The sequence below is a fragment of the Vitis vinifera genome, chromosome 8 (assembly GCF_030704535.1).
Source record: "Vitis vinifera cultivar Pinot Noir 40024 chromosome 8, ASM3070453v1".
Taxonomy (NCBI): Eukaryota; Viridiplantae; Streptophyta; class Magnoliopsida; order Vitales; family Vitaceae; genus Vitis; species Vitis vinifera.
In genome coordinates this window covers 2,313,627-2,337,142 of record NC_081812.1, presented here as the reverse complement: position 1 = coordinate 2,337,142, position 23,516 = coordinate 2,313,627, and the positions used below count along the sequence as shown (strand labels likewise).

At 42.0% G+C, this 23,516-nt stretch overlaps 1 protein-coding gene across 3 annotated transcripts in view; it reads left to right on the top strand.

Annotated features, from left to right (window-relative positions):
• Positions 1-1,213: 1,213 nt before the first annotated feature.
• The window catches only part of LOC100265692 (probable polyribonucleotide nucleotidyltransferase 1, chloroplastic), a 100,791-nt gene continuing 78,488 nt past the window's right edge, over positions 1,214-23,516 (top strand). For all 3 annotated transcript variants that reach the window (XR_009466327.1, XR_009466326.1, XM_059738873.1), the window contains exons 1-2: positions 1,214-1,586; positions 3,375-3,443. Coding sequence is in view for 1 of the 3 variants with exons in the window: in XM_059738873.1 (XP_059594856.1) it covers positions 1,323-1,586; positions 3,375-3,443 (333 nt within the window). In the remaining 2 variants the exon portion in view is untranslated. The remainder of the gene's footprint in view (positions 1,587-3,374; positions 3,444-23,516) is intronic.

The following is a 23,516-nucleotide window of genomic DNA, read 5'->3' as shown; positions in this document are numbered from 1 at the left end:
AATAACTCTAATATCCATCTTCACCGTGGAGAGAAGACTAAGTGGAAGACACATAAGGTCTTTAAGAGTTACCAATTTGGAAAAATAAGGTATGGGAACATCAAAACTCGAAGGTATAGTTTTTTTAACGTCAAATGTCTAATTTTTAATTATTATGGCTTTTATTGTGTCGTACCTAAAATGCCAACAAATGTTGCTCTCGATATTATTAACATAACTATTGTCATCCCTAGGATGTAGTGGGATTGGTCATCTATGCTTTTTTGTTATGCTCATAATCACCACAACAACCATAACATTATGCGTTCTTATCCTCTCCACTTGAACAAATTATTTCATTTATCGGTTGTTAAATTTAGGTGGCAATATAACTTTAGCACGAATATCTTAAAAAATTACCCTATCCTTATCAATTTCAATTCATGTATTACTAAGAGCACATAGTATAGCATAATATGTTTTCGTATCAACATGTAATAATAGCATGTGCACGGGGAATATGGTGAAGATTAAATTTTCTGCATTAATTACTTATATTAGCATTAAATAAAAGTTATGAGTTTTTAACAGAATGATAAGTATTTTTCAGTCAATTAATGAAATTGGACAGTGCACTAAAAGATCATAATACACTACCTCCTAATTGAAGGAATTACTTATTTTGGTAATTGGGATGTCATTTCTATTGGGAGTTTTGTGATTTAACAAATTTCTATTATAATATCTTCTTAATAGTTACATTGTAAAGTTAAAAAATTCAAATTTGATAAAGTTTATAACTTAATTTTTTTTAATTACAAGAATGAAATAATAATTTGTGAAATTATTATATTATGTACTATTATTATTATTATTATTGGATATGCTACATATAATATTTTTTATATTTATTATTTGTAAATTAATTATTATATTATTTATATGTATATCAATATTATTATTATTTGATAGGTAATATATAATAACTTTTTATATTTGTATAATAATAATAATAATAATAGAATTATAAAATAAAAATAAAGTGAAAAAGGGAAGGATATACTTATTTTTTATCTTTTGTATATTTTGCAAACCGTAAAAAAGGATGACCCTTGTATGGCAAATTTGACCCGTGGGTGACCCGTAGAGCGAGGGGAGGAGGCCCATTGACGAAGCCCAACCTTAGAACCCAAAACATTTCATTTATCACACCGCGCCATAATAATAACGCAAACGCTCAAAAATCTGAGCTCTGGAGAGAGAAAAACGGATAAAGCCTCTCTCTCTTTCCGCTCTTCTCCATCATATTCAGTACCAGTCCTTACTCAACAGGAGGCGAAGAAATGCTAGCAAACCCTAGCATCCACGCTCCATTGCTTCACACCAATCGGTGGAGGCTCCCTCTCTCCTGCAATCTCCACCGCTCTCTCCGCCCCAAAAAGGCCCCACGCAGTTCCTCTTCTCTGCTTTTCTCTTCAAAATCCTGCAGTTTTGGTGTCAGGGCTTTGGCCGAATCCCAAGCTTCCGAGATCAATCCTTCATCGGTCGAGGCGCCGCCGGGAGTTGCTCAGCCCTTCTCAGTGAAAATTCCGGTCGGCGATCGACACGTGAGTTGCGGTGTTATTTGTATTTCCATGTTTTTTCTGCGTTTTGGATGGATTTCCGGGGTTGTTGAATTTTGGTTGTTAATTTATTAACACTCGGAAGTTGCCGGAAAATGAAAAAATATGCATAAATTGTCAAAATATGCATATATATTGCTTTTGAATGATGGGTAGTTTTCGTTTTCTGATATTGTTATGGGTTTTCAGACCCATTTTGGTGAACTTTGACTGTAATTTTCTAACACTCCATTTGGATTTGGGGAAGTAGTATGGCGAGGAAAAAGAATTAGGAAGGAATGTCCGAATTTTGCTGTTTAGTTTGTCATGTGAAACACAGAGGAAATGAAATATAACGAAAATTATTAATAACTTACACATTCAAATTTTTTATCCTCCACAAAAAGGGGAGTAAAACTAAGGAATATAGGAAAATTTATTGAATTCATTTTTATCCTCCATTTTTTTTCATCTTCGAGTTTGTGTGTGAAGTTGGGATCTTGCTTTTCATTTTGAGTTTTGTATGATAAGAATTACGAGAATTTGGATGCTCATCTGGCCAGTGCTACATAGGATAGTTGGAAAATTGAAGAGGGTTGGGGTCACATAAATGATAGAAATTACAAAGAAATGAATTTATTATGCAAAACATGCTATGATAAAGTGATAAATACCTTCTTGCACTTTCAGCCAAGGCCCATCGGGCAGGAAAAACAAACAAGTCAACCCATCTTCTTTTAGTCGGGTACCTGAGTCTTTTTTTGCATAGCATGTTCTGTTAAATCATCTATCATTATTTGTTTTTTCATGGCTTCAATTGATAATTAATTGGCTCTCCTCCAGTTCACGTAGGACATTCAACTTGAACAAAGTCACTCCTTCCATCACTCATTAAGCCTATAGGTTTTCATCTAAAAAATTATTCAAACAGAGTGAAGGGTATGGACCGTGCCATCGTTTCTGAAAACTATTTGCTCATTGACTCAGGGACACAAAATAAATCAGCTTGATTTTTTGGCTAAGTACTACCCAAAAATTTGGTATCCCCCAAGAAACCCTTGATCATCACATTCTAATGGTCCTTTGAGAAATCTATTAAGGAAAATTTCAAATGGATGCTGATGTCTTATAGTACTGTTATCCATGTGTTGCTAACTAATCTAATGGTATTTCATTTTTAGAAATTCCTAAGTTTCATGATTTTAGTGGGTTTCTATAGGATTATTTGGTTTGCCTATGTTCTGTTGTGGTAGAATCTACATGATCTTATGGATCGTGTAAGGCGCATGGTTGCTAAAAAAATGAGTATTATATTGAATGAGAATCTTTTTTATTATTTTAAAATTTGTATGGTTTGAACTTTGAATCAACTTTCACTAGACATCAATAGATGGAAAGTTGATATGAGAGGGATGTCCCATATTGCTTTCTCTTGAAAGCAAACTTATCCTCATTGATTACTTTTATAAGTAGAATAGCAAAAAGGTCCCGACAATTTTATGGTTAACAAATGGCACTTTGGCTCCTAACAAAGGCTTTCTATAGTCTACTACAATTTTCTTCCTCTAGATGCATTTCCTTGAGTACAAAGTTTTGGAAAGAAAGTCCTTAATTTCAAGGAATTTGTTATTGATTGGTTAATTCCACATGTAGACTTGTGGCATGAATGCCCTTTGACGGGATCAAGTGCTATATTAAATTATGCTCATTTGGATAAATATGTAATTTTGTTGTTATTATTTTTATTTGATCTTTTCTTTTAATTTTTTAATTTTTATTTTGATTTTTTTACAGATCTTAGTTGAGACAGGTCATATAGGGAGACAAGCTAGTGGCTCTGTTACAGTAACTGATGGTGAAACTGTAAGTTTTGTATCCCTCATGAAGTGTATTTCTACCTATTACAGTAGCAGATGGTGAAACTGTAAATTTATTTCAATTGGTTAGCCAACATTTTGAGTGGAGTTCCTTGTCATGCTTTAACCTGTTTATTCAATTGAGTTCCACATGCAACTTATTTTATTTTTGGTACATTCCAAAGGTCTTTAATATGCCCAAGCATATATACTTGTATATATTGATCAGAAATGAAATTCATGGATAAGGACTTGAAAATACTTATGAAGGATGGGTGGAAAAAAGCCTACTTGTCTTTAGGTGGGAGGGTAACTCTTATTTGCTCGTGCTTATCTCATATTCCTAGCTACTTTCTTTCCATGTTCAAGATTCCTTCTTCAGTGGCGTTGAAAATTGAGAAATTGCGAAGGGATTTCATCTCGTCAATTGAGACTTAGTGTGCAAGGCTAAGGGGGAAGGGGGATTACGGTTTGAGAAGATTTTTGTAAGGAATTGTGTACTCTATTAGGGAAATGGCTTTAGAGGTTCCTAAAGAAAGGTATGCTCTTTGGCATGAGGCTATCCTAAGCATTTATGGGGCACATACTAATGGGTAGGATGCCAACACTATGGTCAAGTGGTCGCATTGTTGTCCTTGAAAGACCATTGCACAGGTTTTTCCAAATTTTTCTAGATACACTTGGTTGGTGGTGGGAGATGGGACAAGAATTCGGTTATGGGAAGACTTGTGGTTGGGGGATCAACCTCTATGTTCTCAATTCCCAGGTCTATTTAGAATTGTCATAGTTAAAAACCTCACTATCTCATTAGCTCTTGGGTCCACTAATTCTTTCTTTTGGAATCTAAACTTCCATCGTAATCTTTCAAATCTTGAAAGACTCATGTCCTCTCTTTCACACTTGCACTATCTCCATTTGCTCATGACTTGGGAGCCTGGTCCTTATCTTCTTCAGGTTTATTCATAATAAAGTCATTCTTTTCAGTTTTGTCCAATCATATTGATTCAACTCCATTATTTCCCATTGATTTTGTTTGGAATCACAAGCCCCATTTAAGGTCAAATCCTTTGCTTGGTTAGTGGCACTTAAGAAGGTAAACACCAATGACATGCTACAATTGAGAAGATCCTACAAAGCCCCTAGTTCTGATGTTTGTTTGTTTTGTATGAAGAGTGGTAAAACGATGGATCATATCTTCTTACATTGGCCATTTAGTTTCGGGCTTTGGCACAGACTATTCAACTTGATTCATATGGATTGGGTTCCTCCTAGGAGTATATGTGACATGATGATTATTTCATACAAAGGATTGGGAAATACCAGGAGAGGCAAGGTGTTGTGGCAGTTTGCTTGTTTTGCTTTAATGTGGGTTGTGTGCCGGGAGAGAAATGTTAGGATTTTTGAGGACAATGTGAGAACTTTAGAGGGTCTTTGGGATGCATCTTGTGGTGGGATTTTCTCAAATATTCTCAGTTTTTAAGCATGGAGAAGGGGAAAAGGGGAGGTGGTAGAAGTTGGTTTGCTGTGGACTCGAAATCTTTCGAGATTTCGATCAGTTCTATTAGGGGGAAGCTTCATGGGACCATTTTGGAGAGAAGTAAAGGTTTTTCCAATTGGATTAGGTTTGGAGATTCTAGTTTGAGGTGTTTGTTGGAGGGAGTGGAGGCTTGTTGTAGGGAGGAGAAGTTCGGGAAAGTTCTTAAAAGTTGGGAAGAGGAAGGGAGGAGATTTAGGCTGGAAAGACGTGCTAATGAGGCGGGGAAGTTCATTATCTGCTCTGTACGTGATCTGGAAGTGAAAAGGTTCAGTTTGGTGTTTTCGGAGGGAAGAGTGATATTAGGGGAGTGGGTTTTGCTAGCAGACAAGCTTCGTTATCTAGGTGTTGCTCTACATTCTAAAGACAATGTGGGTTTAGGCATTGTAGGTGCCAAGGAAGGAAAGAGAGATGAAGCACAGGTGGAGGAAGAGGAGAAAAATCAGTCTTTTGTTGAAGTAGCAAAGGCAAAGGTGGGAAGAATAGGAGATGCAGTGTGGCTTCAACTTGGGGGCAGAGCTTTGAGAAGCAGGGAGGAGCAATTAGGGCGTTGTCTTGTGGGAAGGTGGGAAGCAGAGGATGGCCGGTGTCCGGATTTAGATTGTTTAAGGAATTGGGGGAGGAGGCTATGGAATTTGAAAGGGGGAGTGTGTTTTTCGTTTCTGGGAGGAGGCTTTTTTCTTGCAGAATTTGAGGTTGCGGAGGAAGCTGAAAGAGTGCTGCGAAGGGGGAATCAACGCTTTCAGGATAGGATTCTTCATCTAGAGAGATGGGGACCCAAAGTAGGTTGTTCCCGGCCTGGAGTTCATGCAGATCAATGCTAGGTGAGGGCAGTGGGGCTTTCTCTAAATTTTTGGAACCAGGAGGTGTTTAGGAAATTGGGGTATAGTTGTGGAGGGTTGGTTGCTGTAGATGGTGACATAGCTAATTTCACACAACTTCAGTGGGCTAGGCTTTTAATGAAGACGGATGGGAAGGATTTACCCGGGTCGTTACATCTGGTGGTGGGTTCATTATGCTTCGCAATCCAGTTATGGTGGGAAGTGCTACCTTGGGTCTCAGTGGCGGTGGCGGTGCAAGGAAGGGGGTGGTCGAAGGGTGACAAAGGATGCATGGATTCACATGTGGGAAGCAGCGTGGGACATTCGGGGGTACAAGGAGCAGTTGAGGAAGACAGAGTTGAGCAAGTTGGAGCTGTTTTTGTTGAGTATGGCTTGGGTATGGCAGGGGGTACCGAGGTAGGTGAAGGAAATGATGGGAAAGGGAAGGGAGTAGATAAGGTGTCCGGAGATGGTTTAGAGGGTGTGGTTTTAAGGGGGAAAGGAAATGGGCTTAGTGTGCGTTGGGCCGAGTTAGTTAAGGGGGGAAACATTAAGTTGTTGGGAGCCTATGAAGTCTGTTAGCGAGTTGTGGGCTTGAAGGAGTCCTTGGCCCAAAAGGGCCAACGTCTTTCTTCGGGGGGTTTAGAGGACGGTGGGCTTAGGGTTTCGGGCTAGCCCATTTGTCAAGAAGGCTTGGCCTAGTTGGATAACATTGAAGGATTAAAGAGAGTTAAGGCTCCTGTTTCTTCGTGTGTGGAGCCGAGACTCGTTGAGGCCATCGTCGGTGTTGCGTCGTTGGTTGCAGTAAGAGGGAAGATTGGAGTAGATGAGGCCCTGTTGGAGGAAGCTTCCAGGTACCCCCATTTCGAAACCTGCTCTTTCCTTAGCTTTTGGGGTCGGGGTCTTTCTTCTTCTTCCTCTTTTTGTGGGGGGAAAAAGAAGCATTAGAAAAAATGGTAAGGACCTTGAAGGTCTCTGTGGAAAGGAAGACCTTCTGGGTCAAGTTAGAGGGTGAGGTCGGAGGAAAATGGTGTTCGATAACAGAGCACAGTAAAGACTCTGTTTTTGTCTTAGCCTTTGAGAAGGAGGAGGTTAGTTGGTTGATAGAACAGTTGACAAAGGCCATTGAGATGAAGATTTTTATGGGTTTCAACAGAAAATTTAGAGGAAAGACCAGAGTACATCTACTGGAGGTTTGCTTCAATGTTCATGATAGGTTTGTAAGATTATCAGAGTTCGCCTCCAACAGGAAGTCAACCTTTCTAGTAATACCTGAGGGAGATAATGGCAGGGGATGGGAACTTTTAAAGTCTGCGTTGTATTCAATGTTGGTAGTCCCCTCCTCGAGTTTTGATGAAAAGGGAAGGTAGAGCAGGGAAGGAAGGATTTTGCACAAAAATGCGGGTCCCTTGCAACGGTCCTATGCGAATGTAGTCAGAGACGAAGGTCCGAGGAAAGACGGCCTTATTCTAGTTGGGAGATGGGTGAGGGCTGTGGTGTGCGAATGTCAAGATGGTGCTGTTAACTGGGTTGAGGTCGGCTGGGCCATGGCGAGAAGGCTAGGGCACAAAGGCGTGGTGACAATCGTCCCATTCGCTAGAGGAAAAGGATTGTTTTTTGTAGAAACCTTGAGGAAGCTTTATCACTACACGATTCAAGGTTCATCAGGATTAAGGGTGGAATTACAGTCTTGATGAGAAGATGGACGCTAAAGGAAAATTCAGAAGTAGAGGGGAAATTCAAGGAAGGTTGGATAGATTTAAGGGGTTTACCATTTCATTTATGGTTTGAGGTTCACTTGAAGAAAATTATGGAACAGTGGGGAACGGTGACAGAGATCGATTAGCGAACATTGAAACTTTTTGATCTAAGCAAAGCGAGGGTGAAAGTGGTAATGAAAGAATGATCGGTTCTCCCGACTTTGATTGAGGTGTTAGATAGGGGTTGGGACTTCACAGTTTTAGTCGTAGTAGTCGTGAAGGAAGACGGTAGGCAAGTTAGAGAGATGGGTGAGTCAACTCGACAATTGGCTGAAGCTCACATGGGAACAGTTGGCAGAAAGAGGGAAGAGGAAGGTAGATCAACGGCTGGAAAGGGGTTCTTTGTTGGGGCAGTTGGCAGAACAATGGAGTGGAGAGGTGGTTAAAAGGCCGAGAACGCTCCTGGGAGGACATGTGGAAAGAACAAGATGTCAGTGGGAAACAGCTGGTCCCAACCTCCACTGCATTCGAATTCAAAAAGGCAGAGAGATGGATCTGCTGGGCCAAAGCAGGCTGGAGGGGTCAAAGCCCAGCCAACCCGCTAGGATGGGTTTCAGGCCTCCAAATATTTGACAAGAGCCCATCGTTTTAGTAAGCCTAGCCCACGGTCTGAAATTGACGTGGGCTGGAAGAGGGAAGTCCATGGGAAAGGCCCGATTTAGTTGTTGGGCCAAGAGATGGGAGACAATCAAGACAGATATTTTTTTTTTTGATAGGAAACGACAAAGGAAAATATTGATAAAAAGAAGGTACAAAAGAAGGATGAGGAATCCTCCCATCAAAGAAAAACAAGATTACAAGAAATCAAATATAAGAAAGTGCAAAAAGAGAAAAGTAGACACTCTAGTTACACGCCGCTAACCAATCAAGTTGTAGCATATTAAGAGGAATCCCCTTAAAAACCTTAGAACAAAAAGCCCAAAAGGAGGTAAGAAAACAAATAGAATCCCAAAGATACTCAGAATTCCTAGCTTTATCCTCGAAAATCCTTGCATTTCTTTCCCGCCACACCACCCACATTAACGCGATGCACGCGTTTTGCCATAAAACAATCCCTCTCTTGGAAAAACCAAAACCATTAAAATTACTAGCTAACATGTCAGAGATGCTCCTTGGGGAAACCCAATCCATCTTTGCTGATTGAAATAATCTGTGCCACAACCCTATCGTCAAAGAGCAATGAAGGAATAGGTGATCTACTGTTTCTCCATGCTTCATGCACAACTTACATATGTCAGGGCTAAGTGCTTTGTAAGGTCTTCTCAATTGTAGCAAGTCATTAGTATTAACCTTCTTGTGAGCCACCAACCAGACAAAGGACTTGACTTTAAAAGGGACTTGAGCATTCCAGACAAACTTGGTAGGGAAAATTGGAGGCGACTCAGAATATTGGGATAAGGCCAGAAAGAAAGATTTGACTGTGAAAAGACCTGAAGGAGATAAGGACCAAGATCTCTTATCTGGAACCGAAGATGAAATGTGTAGACGATCAAAAGACTGCATAAGGCCCTCTAGATCTTCTATCTCAGAATCAGAAAGATTTCGGCGAAAAGTGAAATTCCAAGAGAAAGGGCGGGTAGAACCAAGAATTGATGAAATAGGAGCATTTTTATCCGTGACTACTCTAAGTAATCTTGGATATTGGACACCCAAAGGTTGTTCCCCCCACCACAGGTCATCCCAGAACCGAATTCTATCCCCATTACCTACCACAAACCGAGTAAACTTGGAAAACTCTTGGTAGACTAGTGCAATAGCCTTCCAAGGACAACGATGAGACCATCTAACTATGTTGTTGACATCCCAACCATTGGAATGTGATCCATAAATGCTTAAAATCACCTGATGCCATAGAGCAGAACCCTCTCTAGGATATCTCCACAACCACTTCCCTAAAAGAGCGACATTCCTTATAGATATCTTTCCAAAACCCAATCCCCCTCTCGATTTCGGCTTACACACCACGTCCCAATTAACCAAATGGTCTCTTTTGCCTTCCCCTACGCCTGACCATAAAAAATCTCTTTGCATTCTCTCAATTTTTGCTGCCACAGAGGCGGGAATTTTAAACAAGGAGAGAAAATAACAAGGCATATGGGTGAGACAAGATTGAATGAGAGTAATTCTGCCTCCAAAAGATAAATATGCCTTCTGCCACCCATCTAATCTCCTTGATATCCTCTCAATCACAGGGTCCCAAAAGCCACTCGTCTTAGGATTCCCTCCCAGAGGAAGACCGAGGTAAAGTATAGGCCACCCAGAAGCCTTGCAGTCAAGCATCTCGGCCAACCTAGAAAGGTGATTCTGCTCAAGATTAATACCATAGATATTGCTTTTGTCAAGATTAACTTTCAAACCGGAAATATGCCCAAACACTAGCAGGACATTCTTAAGGGTCATCATATCCTCCTCCCGAGAGCTGGAAAAGAAAATGGTATCATCTGCAAATTGTAAGTGGGAAACCCTTGTTCTATTCCTACCCACCTTGAAACCCTCCAAGACATTTCTCTCCTCAGCTTTCAATAACATCCTACTCAACACATCTGCCACTATAGTGAACAAGAACGGTGATAAAGGGTCTCCTTGTCTTAAACCTCTAGATGCCTTAACCCACCCTTTCGCATTTCCGTTCACTAGGACTGCAAAAGAAACCGAGGACAAGCAACCTCTCATCCATTTCCTCCATCTAATACCAAACCCTTTCATCTCCATCACATGATCCAAGAAATCCCAACTCACATGATCATACGCCTTTTCAAAGTCAATTTTGAACACAACTCCTTCCTCCCCCGATCTTCTTTTCTCATCCACTATCTCATTGGCTATGAGAACTGCATCCAAAATTTGTCTCCCTTGTACGAAGGCTCCTTGAGTAGAGTGTATGGTCTCATGAAGTACCTCTCTTATACGCCCTGCTAACACTTTGGCTATTATCTTGTAAAGACTAGTGATCAAGCTAATAGGTCTGAAGTCTGAGATTCTCCTAGACATGCTTTTTTTAGGTAACAGAACTATAAAGGAAGCATTGGTGCTTTGATTAATAATTCCGCTCCTATGAAATTCTGTAAACACTTTCACTAAATCCTCCTTTATCACTTCCCAACAATCTTGAAACACTGCAATGGTAAAGCCATCCGGCCCCGGAGCCTTATCCCTGTCCATCTGAAATATAGCCTTACAAATCTCTTCTTCAGTAAAGGGGGATTCCAACCTAACCGCACTCTCACCAGATATAGGGGACCAATCTAAGCCTTCCACTCTCCAAGATTCTCCAGAAGGACTCGTGTAGAGCTTTTCGAAATACCTTAAAATCTCCTCTTTTATGCTCTCTGAATTATTCATCATTTGGCCATTTTCATTTTCCAACTCCTTAATGAATTTCCTATTTCTCCTGCCATTGGCCACCTTATGAAAAAATTTTGAATTGCAATCCCCTTCTTTTACCCATTTCACCCTAGCTTTTTGTCTCCAGTGTATTTCTTCCCTCAAAATCAACTCCTCTAACTCCCCTTTTTTTATAGCTCTTTGGGCTAAAAGTTCATGGGATAGGCCCCCTTCTTGCTCCAATGAATCAAAGTTAACTAAAGCAGATAATATATCTTCTTTCCTTTTACTTAGCTCTCCAAAAGAAGCCTTATTCCACACTTTCAATTTGGCTTTAACGAACTGTAATTTCCTCATGAACTTGTGCCCTTCCCACCCATTTCCTTGAAACTCCCTCCACCATCTTCCAAAATTCTCCTTAAAACTAGGATGTTGCAACCACATATTTTCAAACCTGAACGGCGTTGGACCCCACTTGAACGGATTAGTTTCCAAGACAATCGGCCAATGATCCGATGTCCATCTTGGTAGTACTCCTTGAATACTTTGAGGGAATGTTTGTTCCCACTCATTTGAGTACAGGAAACGATCTAATCTCTTGCAAACTGGATTCACTTGCATGTTTGACCAAGTAAATGATGCACTCCTTAAAGGTAAATCTATCAGTTCGCAATCACTTATGAAATCATCAAAGTCCTTCATGCTTGGGGTTAATCTAGAACCGCCCAATTTTTCTGAACTTCTCCTTATGACATTAAAGTCACCTCCCACACACCAGCGCGGAGAAGCCAGCCCAGCAATGTCTGAAAGCTCCACCCACAAATCCTTCCTGAGAGCTGAGTTGTTTGGGCCATAAACTGCAGATAGCCACAGAGATTCGCAACCGTTCAATGTAAACTTGATTGAGACCGAAAAAGAACCTAACATTACCTCCTCCCTGCTCAATTTTTTAGTATCCCATATGATCAAAATTCCACCCGAAGCCCCACATGCCGGAAGGGCTGCCCAATCCTTATTTCTGGCTGTCCAAACACTACCCACAAATCTTCTATCACACTCTTCCTTTTTTGTTTCCTGAAACATCACTACATCTGGCTTTTCTGATCTCAAAAAATCCTTGACCACCCTTCTCTTTTTCTTTGAACCCAAACCCCTGGTATTCCAACTGATTATCTTCATGTGAAACTTTGTGACCCTAATCTCCGAACCAAAACCAGATAGTCTCACAATCCTGTGGAGCATCTGCTCTTCCTCCTTGAATATACCTTGATATCCAGAGTTTTTAAAACCTCACGAACTTTTGCCATTTTCCTAGGAGATAGTCCTTCTATTTGGAACTCGCCCGAAGGAGAGCCCGCAATACCTCCCAAGTGGACTGTAGCCTTACTGGACTCCTTGCAAGGCAATCTTAAATTAGCTGAGAGAGAATTGGCACTCTCAGACATCTGGTAAGGATCAGCAGGCTGGATCACCTCCGTTTCCATTTCTAAACTAGGAATATCAACCGGAAAATGACCTTCATCGTTGCCTTTTTTGGAAAAAAATTTAGATTTTACTCGATTTTCCATGGGTGCCAGAGATTGAGAAGATGAGTCAGGGGACATGGGGGTAGAGGGACACTGAATGTGTACGGGAGGATTCAAGAGGGAATTAGAGAAGCCACTAGAAGAGGGTATAAATGGGTGGATGGAATTAAAAAATGAAGGCGTTACCTCCAGATTTTCCGCAACCCTCGGAACACAGTTCCCCATCAAGCTAGGCCCTTTGCCTCTGGTTTCTGGCGAAGAAGGCTTAACCATGGCTGCTGAGCCACGAGAATCAGACCCCACTCGGCCCAAAGAACCTTCCATATCTTCGTTGGATGAAAACATTTCCAGATCTGCTTCCTTTCTTGTCGACGAGTCCCTTTCCCCTATATTTTCCTTGCGCGGCCTTGATAAACACGGAGAAAAGAGAGGGCTTGCATTTAGTCCTCTGTTTGCCTGAGATTCGGCTCCTAAATCATCTGTCTTTGGGTCCTCTTCGCTGTCCACCTTGATTTTTCCGCGCGAAATGGACTCGCTATTGCTCCGGATACCTTGTCGATGCTCTGAGCTTGGGGGAAAGAAAGTTGACCACCGCTTCCTTGAACCATGCACCACCTTCTTCTCCGCTAACCTACTCGACTGAAACTCGAGGAGTCCAGGAGCTGATTTCACCTTTTCGTTTGCAGAAGATGCGTCTTCTTCTTCCTCGCGTGACGACGCCACTGTCACGACTGGGGTAACCTCATCTGGGCTTAGGCCCAAGCCCAGTAGGTCTTTAATCTTGCAGCCCATTACATCTCCACTTGGATCAGTCTTTACCATCAGCTGGGCCTTCCTCTCTCGGGCCCGACAGCCCACATCAGCAATATCCTCATCTTCTCCGGCCCAAACTCCTCCTTCTCCAATCCCGTCCATCCCATCTGTTGCTTTCAAACGAGACTGTGACGGGATCTGGCAGCCCTTACCCCTATTTCCCTCCTTCCAAAGTCTGTTATCCTCCCCGACATGGTACCTTCCCTTCTCCGTTGATCTGCCGCATTCCCCTCGCCTTCCTCCACCTGTCTCCATGTGAGAAGCGACAGCCACCCGAGTCGACTCACCCTTCTCGCTACCTCTCCGTCTTTCTTCATCTCCGACCACCACCACGACGACTGTGAACACCCAATCCCCATCCGTCACCTCTAACATGGCTGGAAGGATTGCCCTATCCCTCATTACAATCTTTAATCTCGCCCTGCTGAGATCGAATAACTTCAGCGTCCGCCAATCAATTTCTTTTACAGACCCCCATTGCTCCACAATCTTCTTCAGGTGAACCTCCGACCATAGGTGAAATGGCAACCCCTTTAATTCGATCCATCCTTCTCTAAATTTCCGGTCTATTTCCGCATTTTCCTTCGGCGACCATCTTCGCAGCTGAATAATGTTCCTTTCCCCAACCCTTAACTTCCTCAAATCATGGAGGAATAAGGCTTCCTTGGTTGTTTCAACAAAAAATACACCTTTTCTAGCTGAAAAGGGTACGATCGTTACAACTCCATTCTTCCCTAAGCTTCTCGCCACCAATCTTCCAACCTCAGCCCAATTCTCCCTGTCAAACTTGCTTTCACATATCACAGCACGCGCCCACCTCCCCACTGGAACTAGACCACCTCCTCTTGGTCCTTCGTCACTAACTATCTTCGCGTAGGATCTGTGCATCGAGCCCACTTTGTAGTGAGGCCAGCTTTCCCCTCTTAAATTCCTTCCTTTTTCTTCTGCATACGGATAGGGGACCACCAGCATTGTATCTAACGCTTTTTTGAGACTCTCCCAACCTCTGCCTTTGTCGCCCTCAGGAATGATCAGAACGGAAGGTTTTCTGTTGGTAGCAAACTCCGAGATCCTTATGAACCTTCCATGATTGTTGAAGCCAACTTCCAACAGATGAGCCCTGCATTTTCCCCTGAATTTTTTGTTGAACCCCATATGACTCTTCAATGCTATGGCTTTCTTCAAGTATTCAACCAACCACCCAACTGCTTCCTTTTCAAATCCTAATGCAAAAACCAAGCCTCTACTTATCTCTGTCATCGAACACCATTCACCTCCTTGATCACCTTCCAGCCTAATCAAGAAGGTCTTCCTCTCAATCAAGACCTTTACCGTCTTCCTCTCAAGAACCCTCATAATGGAATAAAAAAATAACTCACATTAATGATCCCAAGAACGTGTTGCCAGTTCGAACAGCAAAGCAGACTGCACTCAGCATAAGCTTGTGTTGGTGCAGCAATGGTTCTAGAATCCTTTGCTCAATCAATACCAATCAATCAAGACAGATATTCGATATTCGAAGGGCCCTTTTCACAGAGTTTTTCTCTCTGCAAAGGGGAAGGCGAAGATAGGCCACGAGGATCCTAAAAATCAACAGAGGGGCTCCGCGATGAAGTGCGGTTCAAGGAAGCTGTGAAATGCTCTGTTTCCATCAAGTTCTGTATGCCGACAAGGGGATCGAAGCCGAAGCGAGCCACTCACGACTGAGAGATCGACGCCAGTCAGTGATACTCTTCCATTGGAAGACGTCCCCGAAGCGGGAATACAGTTGGTTCAAGGGTGTTCCGAGGAAGGAACGACGCCGACAAAGGAAAAAGCGGAGCAAAGGAATCTTCTTAGGGCTTCTTTTCAGTCAAAAGGGAAGGAGAAAATGCGCAATACTGCTAAAGGAGGAGACATAGCAGGTTTTAAGGGTTTTGTGGGTTGTTCTCATAGTGGATCTTCAGTCACGGATCATCTTTCTTATCTCGCAACCAAAGAAAAAGGGCTCAACTTTGAGGGGTACTGTGGAATGACGGAAGTGGAAATTTTCGAGGTATCTTTTCATCATTTTTCTCAGCCTTCTTTGCCTTTTCATTCTCCTTTCTTTGGCGTGGCTCCTCCACACCTGAGTTCTTTTGCTATCGATCTCTCCATTCCAGCCTTTCAATCCCAGTTTCCTACGAAAAATCGAGTGTTACCTGAAATTTTTTCAAAAAAAGATGACGTTGGGACTTATCGTCTTGGGTTTGTTGGCATTCCTAACCGTGATGTTGCGGTGCCCCGGCTGGCTAAATTGAATCTTTTGTCTGAAAGCTTTAATTATGATAAGACCAAACCCAGCTCGCCTCATGGGGCCCCTATTCTGGGTACAGTTAGTTAGCCAGGGAGACACTGAGTTCTCCCAGATGGGTGGGTTCCAAATTGAAGGTCTTTCCCCTAGAAAAATGGCTAAAGTTTGTGAGGTCTTAAGCTCCTTGGATATTAAGTTGTATTCAAGGCGAAAGAACAGAATTGCCACAGACATTTGAGTTTTGTTGACGTTGGTTAGGAGGTATAGGGTTAGTGAGGTGTTTTTATGAAGATCATAAGTTGGAATATCGGGGGGTTGGGATCTAGGAAAAAGAGAAGGGTGGTTAAGGATTTTTTGCACTTTCAGAATCCAGATGTAGTGATGTTTCAGGAAACAAAAAGAGAGGTGTGCGACAGAAGGTTTGTATGAAGTGTTTGGTCGGTTAGGAATAAGGAGTGGGTTGCTCTCCCGGCGTGCGGGGCATCAAGAGAGATTTTAATCATTTGGGACTCAAAGAAAATGAGCAGTGAGGACGTGGTAATTGAATATTTTTCTGTCTTAGTCAAGTTCTTGCTGGATGGATGTGGACCTTTGTGGTTGTCCGTAGTTTATGGTCCAAACAGTCCCTTAACTAGGAAGGATTTTTGGGTGGAGCTATTAGACCTTTTTGGCCTTACTTTTCCTTCATGGTGTGTGGGAGGTGACTTCAATGTTATAAGGAGAAGATCAAAAAAACTGGGAGGCTCTAGATTCACTTCTAGCATGAGGGATTTTGATGGCTTTATAAGAGAATGTGAATTACATGATCCCTCATTAAGAAATGCCTCTTTTACTTGGTCAAATATGCAAGAGTCACCGGTGTGTAAGAGATTAGATCGGTTTCTCTATTCAAATGAGTGGGAGCTTTCATTTCCTCAAAGCCTTCAAGAAGTTCTTCCTAGATGGACATCAGATCATTGGCCGATTGTATTGGATACCAATCCTTTCAAGTGGGGTCCAACACCTTTTAGGTTTGAGAATATGTGGTTGCAACATCATAGTTTCAAAGAGTGCTTTAGCAGTTGGTGGAGAGAATTTGAAGGAAATGGTTGGGAAACTCACAAGTTCATGAGGAAGTTACAATTCGTTAAGGCAAAATTGAAAGATTGGAATAAGAATACTTTTGGAATGCTTAAGGAAAGGAAAAAAACCATCTTGGATGAAATAGCTAACATTGATGCCAATGAACAAGAAGGGGCTCTCTCCTTACTAGACTTTGAAAAGACTTGTGACCATGTTAAATGAGATTTTTTGGATCATGTGTTGGAGAAGAAGGGATTTAGTTTTAAATGGAGGAAATGGATGAGAGGTTGTCTGTCGTCGGTCTCTTATGCTATTCTAGTGAATGGTAATGCTAAAGGGTGGGTCAAGGCATCTAGAGGATTAAGGCAAGGTGACCCTTTATTCCCTTTCCTGTTCACTATTGGTGCAGATGTGTTGAGTAGAATGTTGTTGAAAGTTGAGGAAAGAAGTTTGCTGGAGGGCTTCAGGGTAGGTAGAAATAGGTGTAGGGTGTCCCATCTGCAATTCGCAGACGATACCATCCTCTTTGCTAGCTCTAGTGAGGAAGAATTGCAGACTCTGAAGAGTTTATTGTTAGTGTTTGGTCAAGTTTCTGGGCTTAAAGTCAATCTTGACAAGAGTAATCTTTTTGGCATTAACCCTGATCAGAATCATCTCTCTAGGTTAGCCTTGTTGCTTGATTGCAAGGGTTCAGATTGGCCTATACTTTATCTGGGTCTTTCTTTGGGAGAGAATCCAACTGCTTGTGAATTCTGGGATCCAGTGATTGAGAGAATCTCTAGGAGATTAGACGGGTGGCAAAATGCTTACTTATCTTTTGGCGGTAGGATAACTCTCATACACTCGTGCCTATCCCATATCCCTAGCTACTTTCTTTCTTTGTTTAAGATTCCTGCTTCAGTGGCTGCAAAAGTTGAGATGATGCAAATGGACATTCTTTGGTTAGGGGTTGGGGAAGGTAAAAGAGACCATCTTGTTAGTTGGGATGCAGTGTGTAAGCCGAGGGTAAAAGGGGGTTTGGGGATTGGGAAGATTTCTTTAAGAAATCGTGCTCTTTTAGGGAAATGGTTGTGGAGGTATCCTAGGGAGAGTACAACTCTGTGGCATCAGGTCATTCTTAGCATCTACGAGGGACACTCAAATGGTTGGGATGCCAACACTTTAGTCAGGTGGTCACATCGTTGTCATTGGAAGGCCATTGCACAAGTCTTTCAGGATTTTTCCAAGTATACTCGGTTTGTCATAGGAGATGGGGAAAGAATTCGCTTTTGGGAAGATTTGTGGTGGGGGGACCAAATCTTCAAAGACCAATATCCAAGACTATTTAGAGTAGTACCGGATAAAAATATTCCTATATCTTTAATTCTCGGTTCGACTCGCCCTTTCTCATGGAACTTTAATTTCCGTCGTAATCTAATCGATTATGAGATAGAAGATCTAGAACGCCTCATGCGCTCTCTTGATTGTATGAATTTATCCACCTTCGCTTCAGATGCGAGATCTTGGTCCCTGTTGTCTTTAGGACTGTTTAGAGTCAAGTCTTTCTTTATAGCCTTGTCCCAACTGCCTGATTCATCTCCTTTTTTCCCCACTAAGTTTGTATGGAAATCTCAAGTCCCCTTCAAAGTTAAGGCCTTTGTCTGACTTGTGGCACGCAAGAAAGTAAATACCAATGACTTGCTACAATTGAGACCCCACAAAGCTCTTAGCCTTGACATTTGTAAGTTGTGTATGGGGCAAGGAAAATCAGCAGATCATCTCTTCCTTCATTGTTCTGTGATGTTGGGGTTGTGGCACAGACTATTTTAACTAGCCAAGATGGATTGGGTTCGTCCGAAAAGCATTTCAAATATGATGTTCATCAATTATAAAGGTTTTGGCAAGTCCAAGAGAGGGTTGGTTTTGTGGCAAAACGCGAGCATAGCTTTAATTTGGGTTGTGTGGCGGGAAAGGAATGCTAGGATATTTAAGGACAAAGCTAGGAATTTAGAGAATCTTTGGGATTCCATTCATTTCCTCGCTTTGTTTTGGGCTTTTTGCTTAGCGGGTTTTAAGGGCATTCCCGTTAATGTTTTACAACTAGATTGGCTAGCAGTGTGTAGTTCCAATGGGACGGTGTAGTGTCTTATTATTTTTTTGTGTTGTTTAGTTTTTCTTTTGGCGGGAGGATTTCTCATCCTCCTTATGTTCTATTTTTTTCTATCAATATATTCATGCGTGGTTTCCTATCAAAAAAAAAAAAGATGTGTTTGTTGCTAATCGGGAATTGGTGGCGTTTGAGGGGCCCTCTGTTGTGAACGGAGAGGGGTCGATTGACCCCTTGAGGGTTATTTGGGCAGATGGGAGGAAGAGGGAAGCTCCGATTGTTTTGGAGGAGGGAGTTAAGGAGTTTGAGGGGGGAGAGATGCCGACAAAAGTTGTGGAAAAAGTTTTAGAGGAGGAAGATAGAAGCGTTTTGGGTTCGTGGATGAATGGTAATTTGGTGAAACTTTGCCGATGTCTGGGTATGCCTATTGAGGGGTTTGAGGGGGAAATTTTGAAGCCGTTGAGAAAAATGGAAGAGAGGAAAAATCTTAAGGGTGTTGCGACAGGAAAAAGAAGGAAGTTTCAAAAGGTTTCTAGATCAGAGAGAGAATTGAAAAAACTGCAGAGTTCAGTGAATTACTGTGGTGCTAGGAGAAGTGCGGGGGTACTTCAGATTGTTAACTGAAGTTGGGGTTTTGGTGGTTCTGGGAGTTGAGAGGGGATTTTCGAGGTTGGTGATATGAAATTAAGAATTTTATTGTGGAATGTTAGAGGGGCTAATGATTGTGAGAAGGGAAATGTGATTAAGGCGTTGATTAAGGGTCAAAAGGTGGATTTGGTGTGCTTACAAGAGACTAAGATGCAGGAGATGTCAATGATGATAGTTAGAAGCCTTAGCGTGGGAAGATGTTTGGATTGGAGGGCCTTAAACTCGAGGGGAGTTTCTGGTGGTGTGCTGGTGTTCTGGGATAAGAGGGTGTTACAATTATTGGAAGCGGAAGTGGGGACTTTTTCGGTGTTGTGCAGATTCAAAAGCTGTGAGGATGATTTTTGTTGGAATTTCTCTGGGGTCTATGGGCCTACGTTGAAGGAAGAGAGGGAGGTTTGTTAGGCTGAATTAGGTGTGGTGAGAGGGTTATGGGGTGGATCTTGGTGCGTGGCAGGTGATTTTAATGTGGTGAGGTTCCCTGAGGAAAGCAGTAGGAGAGATAGATTAACTTATTCAATGAGGAGATTTTCGGAGATTATTAAGGATTTAGAGTTGAGGGATCTGCCTTTGCACAGAGGCGCTTTCACTTGGAAGGGTGGGTTGAATAATCAATCTCATTCAAGAATTGATCGGTTTCTGGTTTCGAATGAGTGGGAGGAAGATTTTTCTAGGACTGTGCATAGTGTCCTACCTAAGCTGGTTTCGAATCATTTCCTAATTCTTTTAGATGGGGGAGGAGTAAGGGGAGGTCCGATGCCTTTTAGGTTTGAAAATATGTGGTTGAAGGAAGAGGGTTTCAAAGAAAAGGTGCAGGTGTGGTGGGTAGGGCTCAATTTTAGTGGGTTTGCTAGCTTTGTGTTGGTAGCTAAACTGAAAGCTCTGAAGCTGCTGTTAAAAGATTGGAATAGATTGGAATTTGGTAAAGTGGAGGTCAATAAGGCTATGGGCTTGAATCAGGTGGATTTCTGGGACAAAGTAGAATTAACCCGGCCTCTTTCTGTTCAGGAGGTGGATGCAAGGAGTGGAGCAAAGGAGGATTTTAAAAAGTGGGTTTTATTGGAATAAATTTCGTGGAGATAGAAATAAAGGAAAGTTTGGTTGAGAGAGGGGGACAGGAACACTAGTTTCTTCCATAAGATGGCTAATGCTCACAGGAGGGGGAACTTGTTATCCCGAGTCAAAATAAATGGCTCATGGTTAACAGAGGAGAATGTGGTTAGAAATGGGGTGGTGAATGAGTTTAAATTATTGTTGTTTGTTGTTGAAGGTTGAAGACCTAGCATTAGGGGGATGTCTTTTGAGATGTTGGAGCATGTGGATACAACTAGGCCGGAGGAGCCGTTTCGGAGCAGGAGGTATTGGAAGCTCTTAAGGGCTTTTGTGGGGATAAAACGCTTGGGCCTGATGGATTTACTATGGCTTTTTGGCAAGCTTCTTGGGATTTTGTGAAGGAGGAGGTCATGGGGTTTTTTTAGGGAGTTTCATAACCATGGCCAGTTTGTTAGAAGTTTGAATGCAACTTTCATTGTTTTGATTCCAAAGAAAGAGGGGGGGGGGGGGGTAGAAGATTTAAAGGATTTCAGGCCTATTAGTTTGGTGGAAGGACTGTATAAGTGGTTGGCTAAAGTTCTAGCCAATCGATTAAAGATGGTGGTGGGAAAGGTGGTCTCTAAGGCTCAAAATGCGTTTGTGGAAGGAAGGCAAATTCTGGATGCTGTCCTTGTTGCTAATGAGGTTATTGACTTAATATTAAAGAGCAATGAAGAGGCGGTGATGTGTAAACTGGATATAGAAAAGACGTGTGATCATGTGGAATGATCCTTCTTGTTTTCAGTCATGAGCATGATGGGTTTTGGGGAGAAATGGATCAGGTGGGTGCAGTGGTGTATCTCCACAACCGGTTTTTCTGTTTTGGTCAATGGGTTTTCTTTAGGATTCTTTCAAAGCTCTAGAGGCTCCGTACCTTTTTGTAATAATTTTGGAAGCTTTTAGTAGTCTCTTAAAGAGTGCAGTAGGTGATAGCATGCAAGGCGAGGATTAGGGGTGGTGAGGGGGTTCAGGTGTCTCACCTTATGTTCGCTGATGACACTTTGGTTTTCTGTGGGGCTTCCGAGGAGCTATTGCTGTATTTAAGTTGAATTTTAATGTGGTTTGAGGCCATGTCGGGTTTGAGAATTAATTTGGACAAGGGTGAGCTAATTTCGGTGGGTAGTGTCGAAAATGCGGAGGAGTTGGCTGCAGCTCTTGGTTGTAAGGTTGGAAGTCTTCCGACCACTTATTTGGGATTGCCATTAGGTGCGCCTCATAGATCGTTGGCTGTTTGGGATGGAGTGGAGGAGAGAATGAGGAAGAAATTGGCTAGATGGAAGAGCCAATACATTTCCAAAGGAGGTAGGATCACGTTGATTCGGAGTACGTTGGCGAGTATGCCCATTTACTATATGTCTATGCTCTCTATACCCAGAAAAGTCAGATTGAGGTTAGAGCAGATTCAAAGGGATTTTTTGTGGGCAGGTGGGGTCCTTGAAAAGAAGCCTCATCTTGTTCGGTGGAGCTTGGTTTTCCTTGAGAAGAGTAATGGAGGGTTGGGGGTAAAGTGCCTTTCTATTCTCAATAAGGCTCTCTTGTGTAAGTGGAGTTGGAGATTTGCTATTGAGAGAGAGAGGCTTTTTGGAATTAAGTGATTAGGGGAAAGTATGGGGAGAAATAAGGGGGATGGTGTTCTAAGCAAGCAAAGGAGGAGGGGGGGGTATGGTGTGGGGTTGTGGAGATCTCTTAGGAAGGATTGGGATGTTGTAAGAAGTAGACTATTTTTTGTTGTGGAGAATGGACAAAGGGTAAAATTCTGGAAAGATTTTTGGTGTGGGAACGAACCTCTTTGCGTTTCTTTTCCCTTCTTATTTGCTTTGGCTGTTTTCAAGGATGCTTGGGTTAAAGATGTGTGGTGTAGCAATGAGGGTGGGGGGAGTTGGAGCCCGGTTTTTTCTAGACCATTTAATGATTGGGAGTTGGATGAGGTTTGCAGATTTTTTCTGGCCTTAAATGGAAAGAGAGTTCAACAAGCAGTGGATGATAGGGTGATTTGGAGAGAGACTAAATGTGGGAAGTTTTCAGTTAAGTCTCTTTACAAAACATTAGTATCAGGCCCTCCAGCCTCTTTCCCTTCATCAACCATTTGGAAAGTCTATGTGCAGCCTTGAGTGAGTTTTTTTGGGTGGGAAGCAACTTGGGGGAAGGCTCTTACCTTGGATCAACTTCAAAAGAGAGGATGGGCTCTAGCGAACAGATGTTACCTATGTCAAAGGCATGAAGAATCAATAGATCACATTCTCTTCCACTGTGTATAGACAAAGACTCTTTAGGCGTTGCTTTTCTCTATGTTCAGGGTGCAGTGGGTGCTGCTAGCCACTGTTAAGGGGATGCTTTTGGGGGTGGAATGGGTCTTTTGTGGGAAGAAAGAGGAAGGGTGTTTGGAGAGCAAGTCCTTTGTGTCTTTTTTGGATGGTTTGGAAGGCAAGGAACAAAATTGTCTTTGAGGAAGAAGAGCTATCTATTCAAAGGCTTAAGTATTCGTTTGTATATTTTCTTTGGTCAGAGACGAAATTGTCTATAAAAGATGGTCCCTCGACCTTAGTTGATTTTGTTGGTTGGGTGGGAACCCGTTAAGGGTGTGTGTTGGGCTGCTCCTCTGACCTTGGCTTTCAGCTAGGGAGTGGGGGGTGTGTTCTTTCTTGTAATTCTTTTTCCACTGCTTTGGTGGTTTTTATACAATACTTTTACTTATAAAAAAAAAAACTTTAGAGGGTCTTTGGGATATAATTCATTTCTTAGCCTCCTTTTGGGCATCTTGCACCTCAACTTTTAAGGGCGTTCCCTTTAATTTGATCCAACTTGATTGGAGGTTAGTGTGTCGTTCCAAGGGTGGGGGTTAGCAAGGATAGATTATTTATGTATATTCCTGCATGAGACATAGTTTATTGATTCTCATACGTGTATAGATTCTTGGGCTTTGAAGGTTTTTTGCTTTCTTTTTGTGTTCCTTTAAGAGGATCTCTCATCCTTTTTTTGTACTTATTTTTACTTATCTTGATATACTTAACTATTGTTTCTCATAAAAAAAAAGAAAAAAATACATATAAAGGATGAGGAATCCTTTTTGAAGATACAAACTTTGATCAAATCGAACGAATGGATAAATTTCCCTAATATAAAACAAGACTTATACCTAATATAT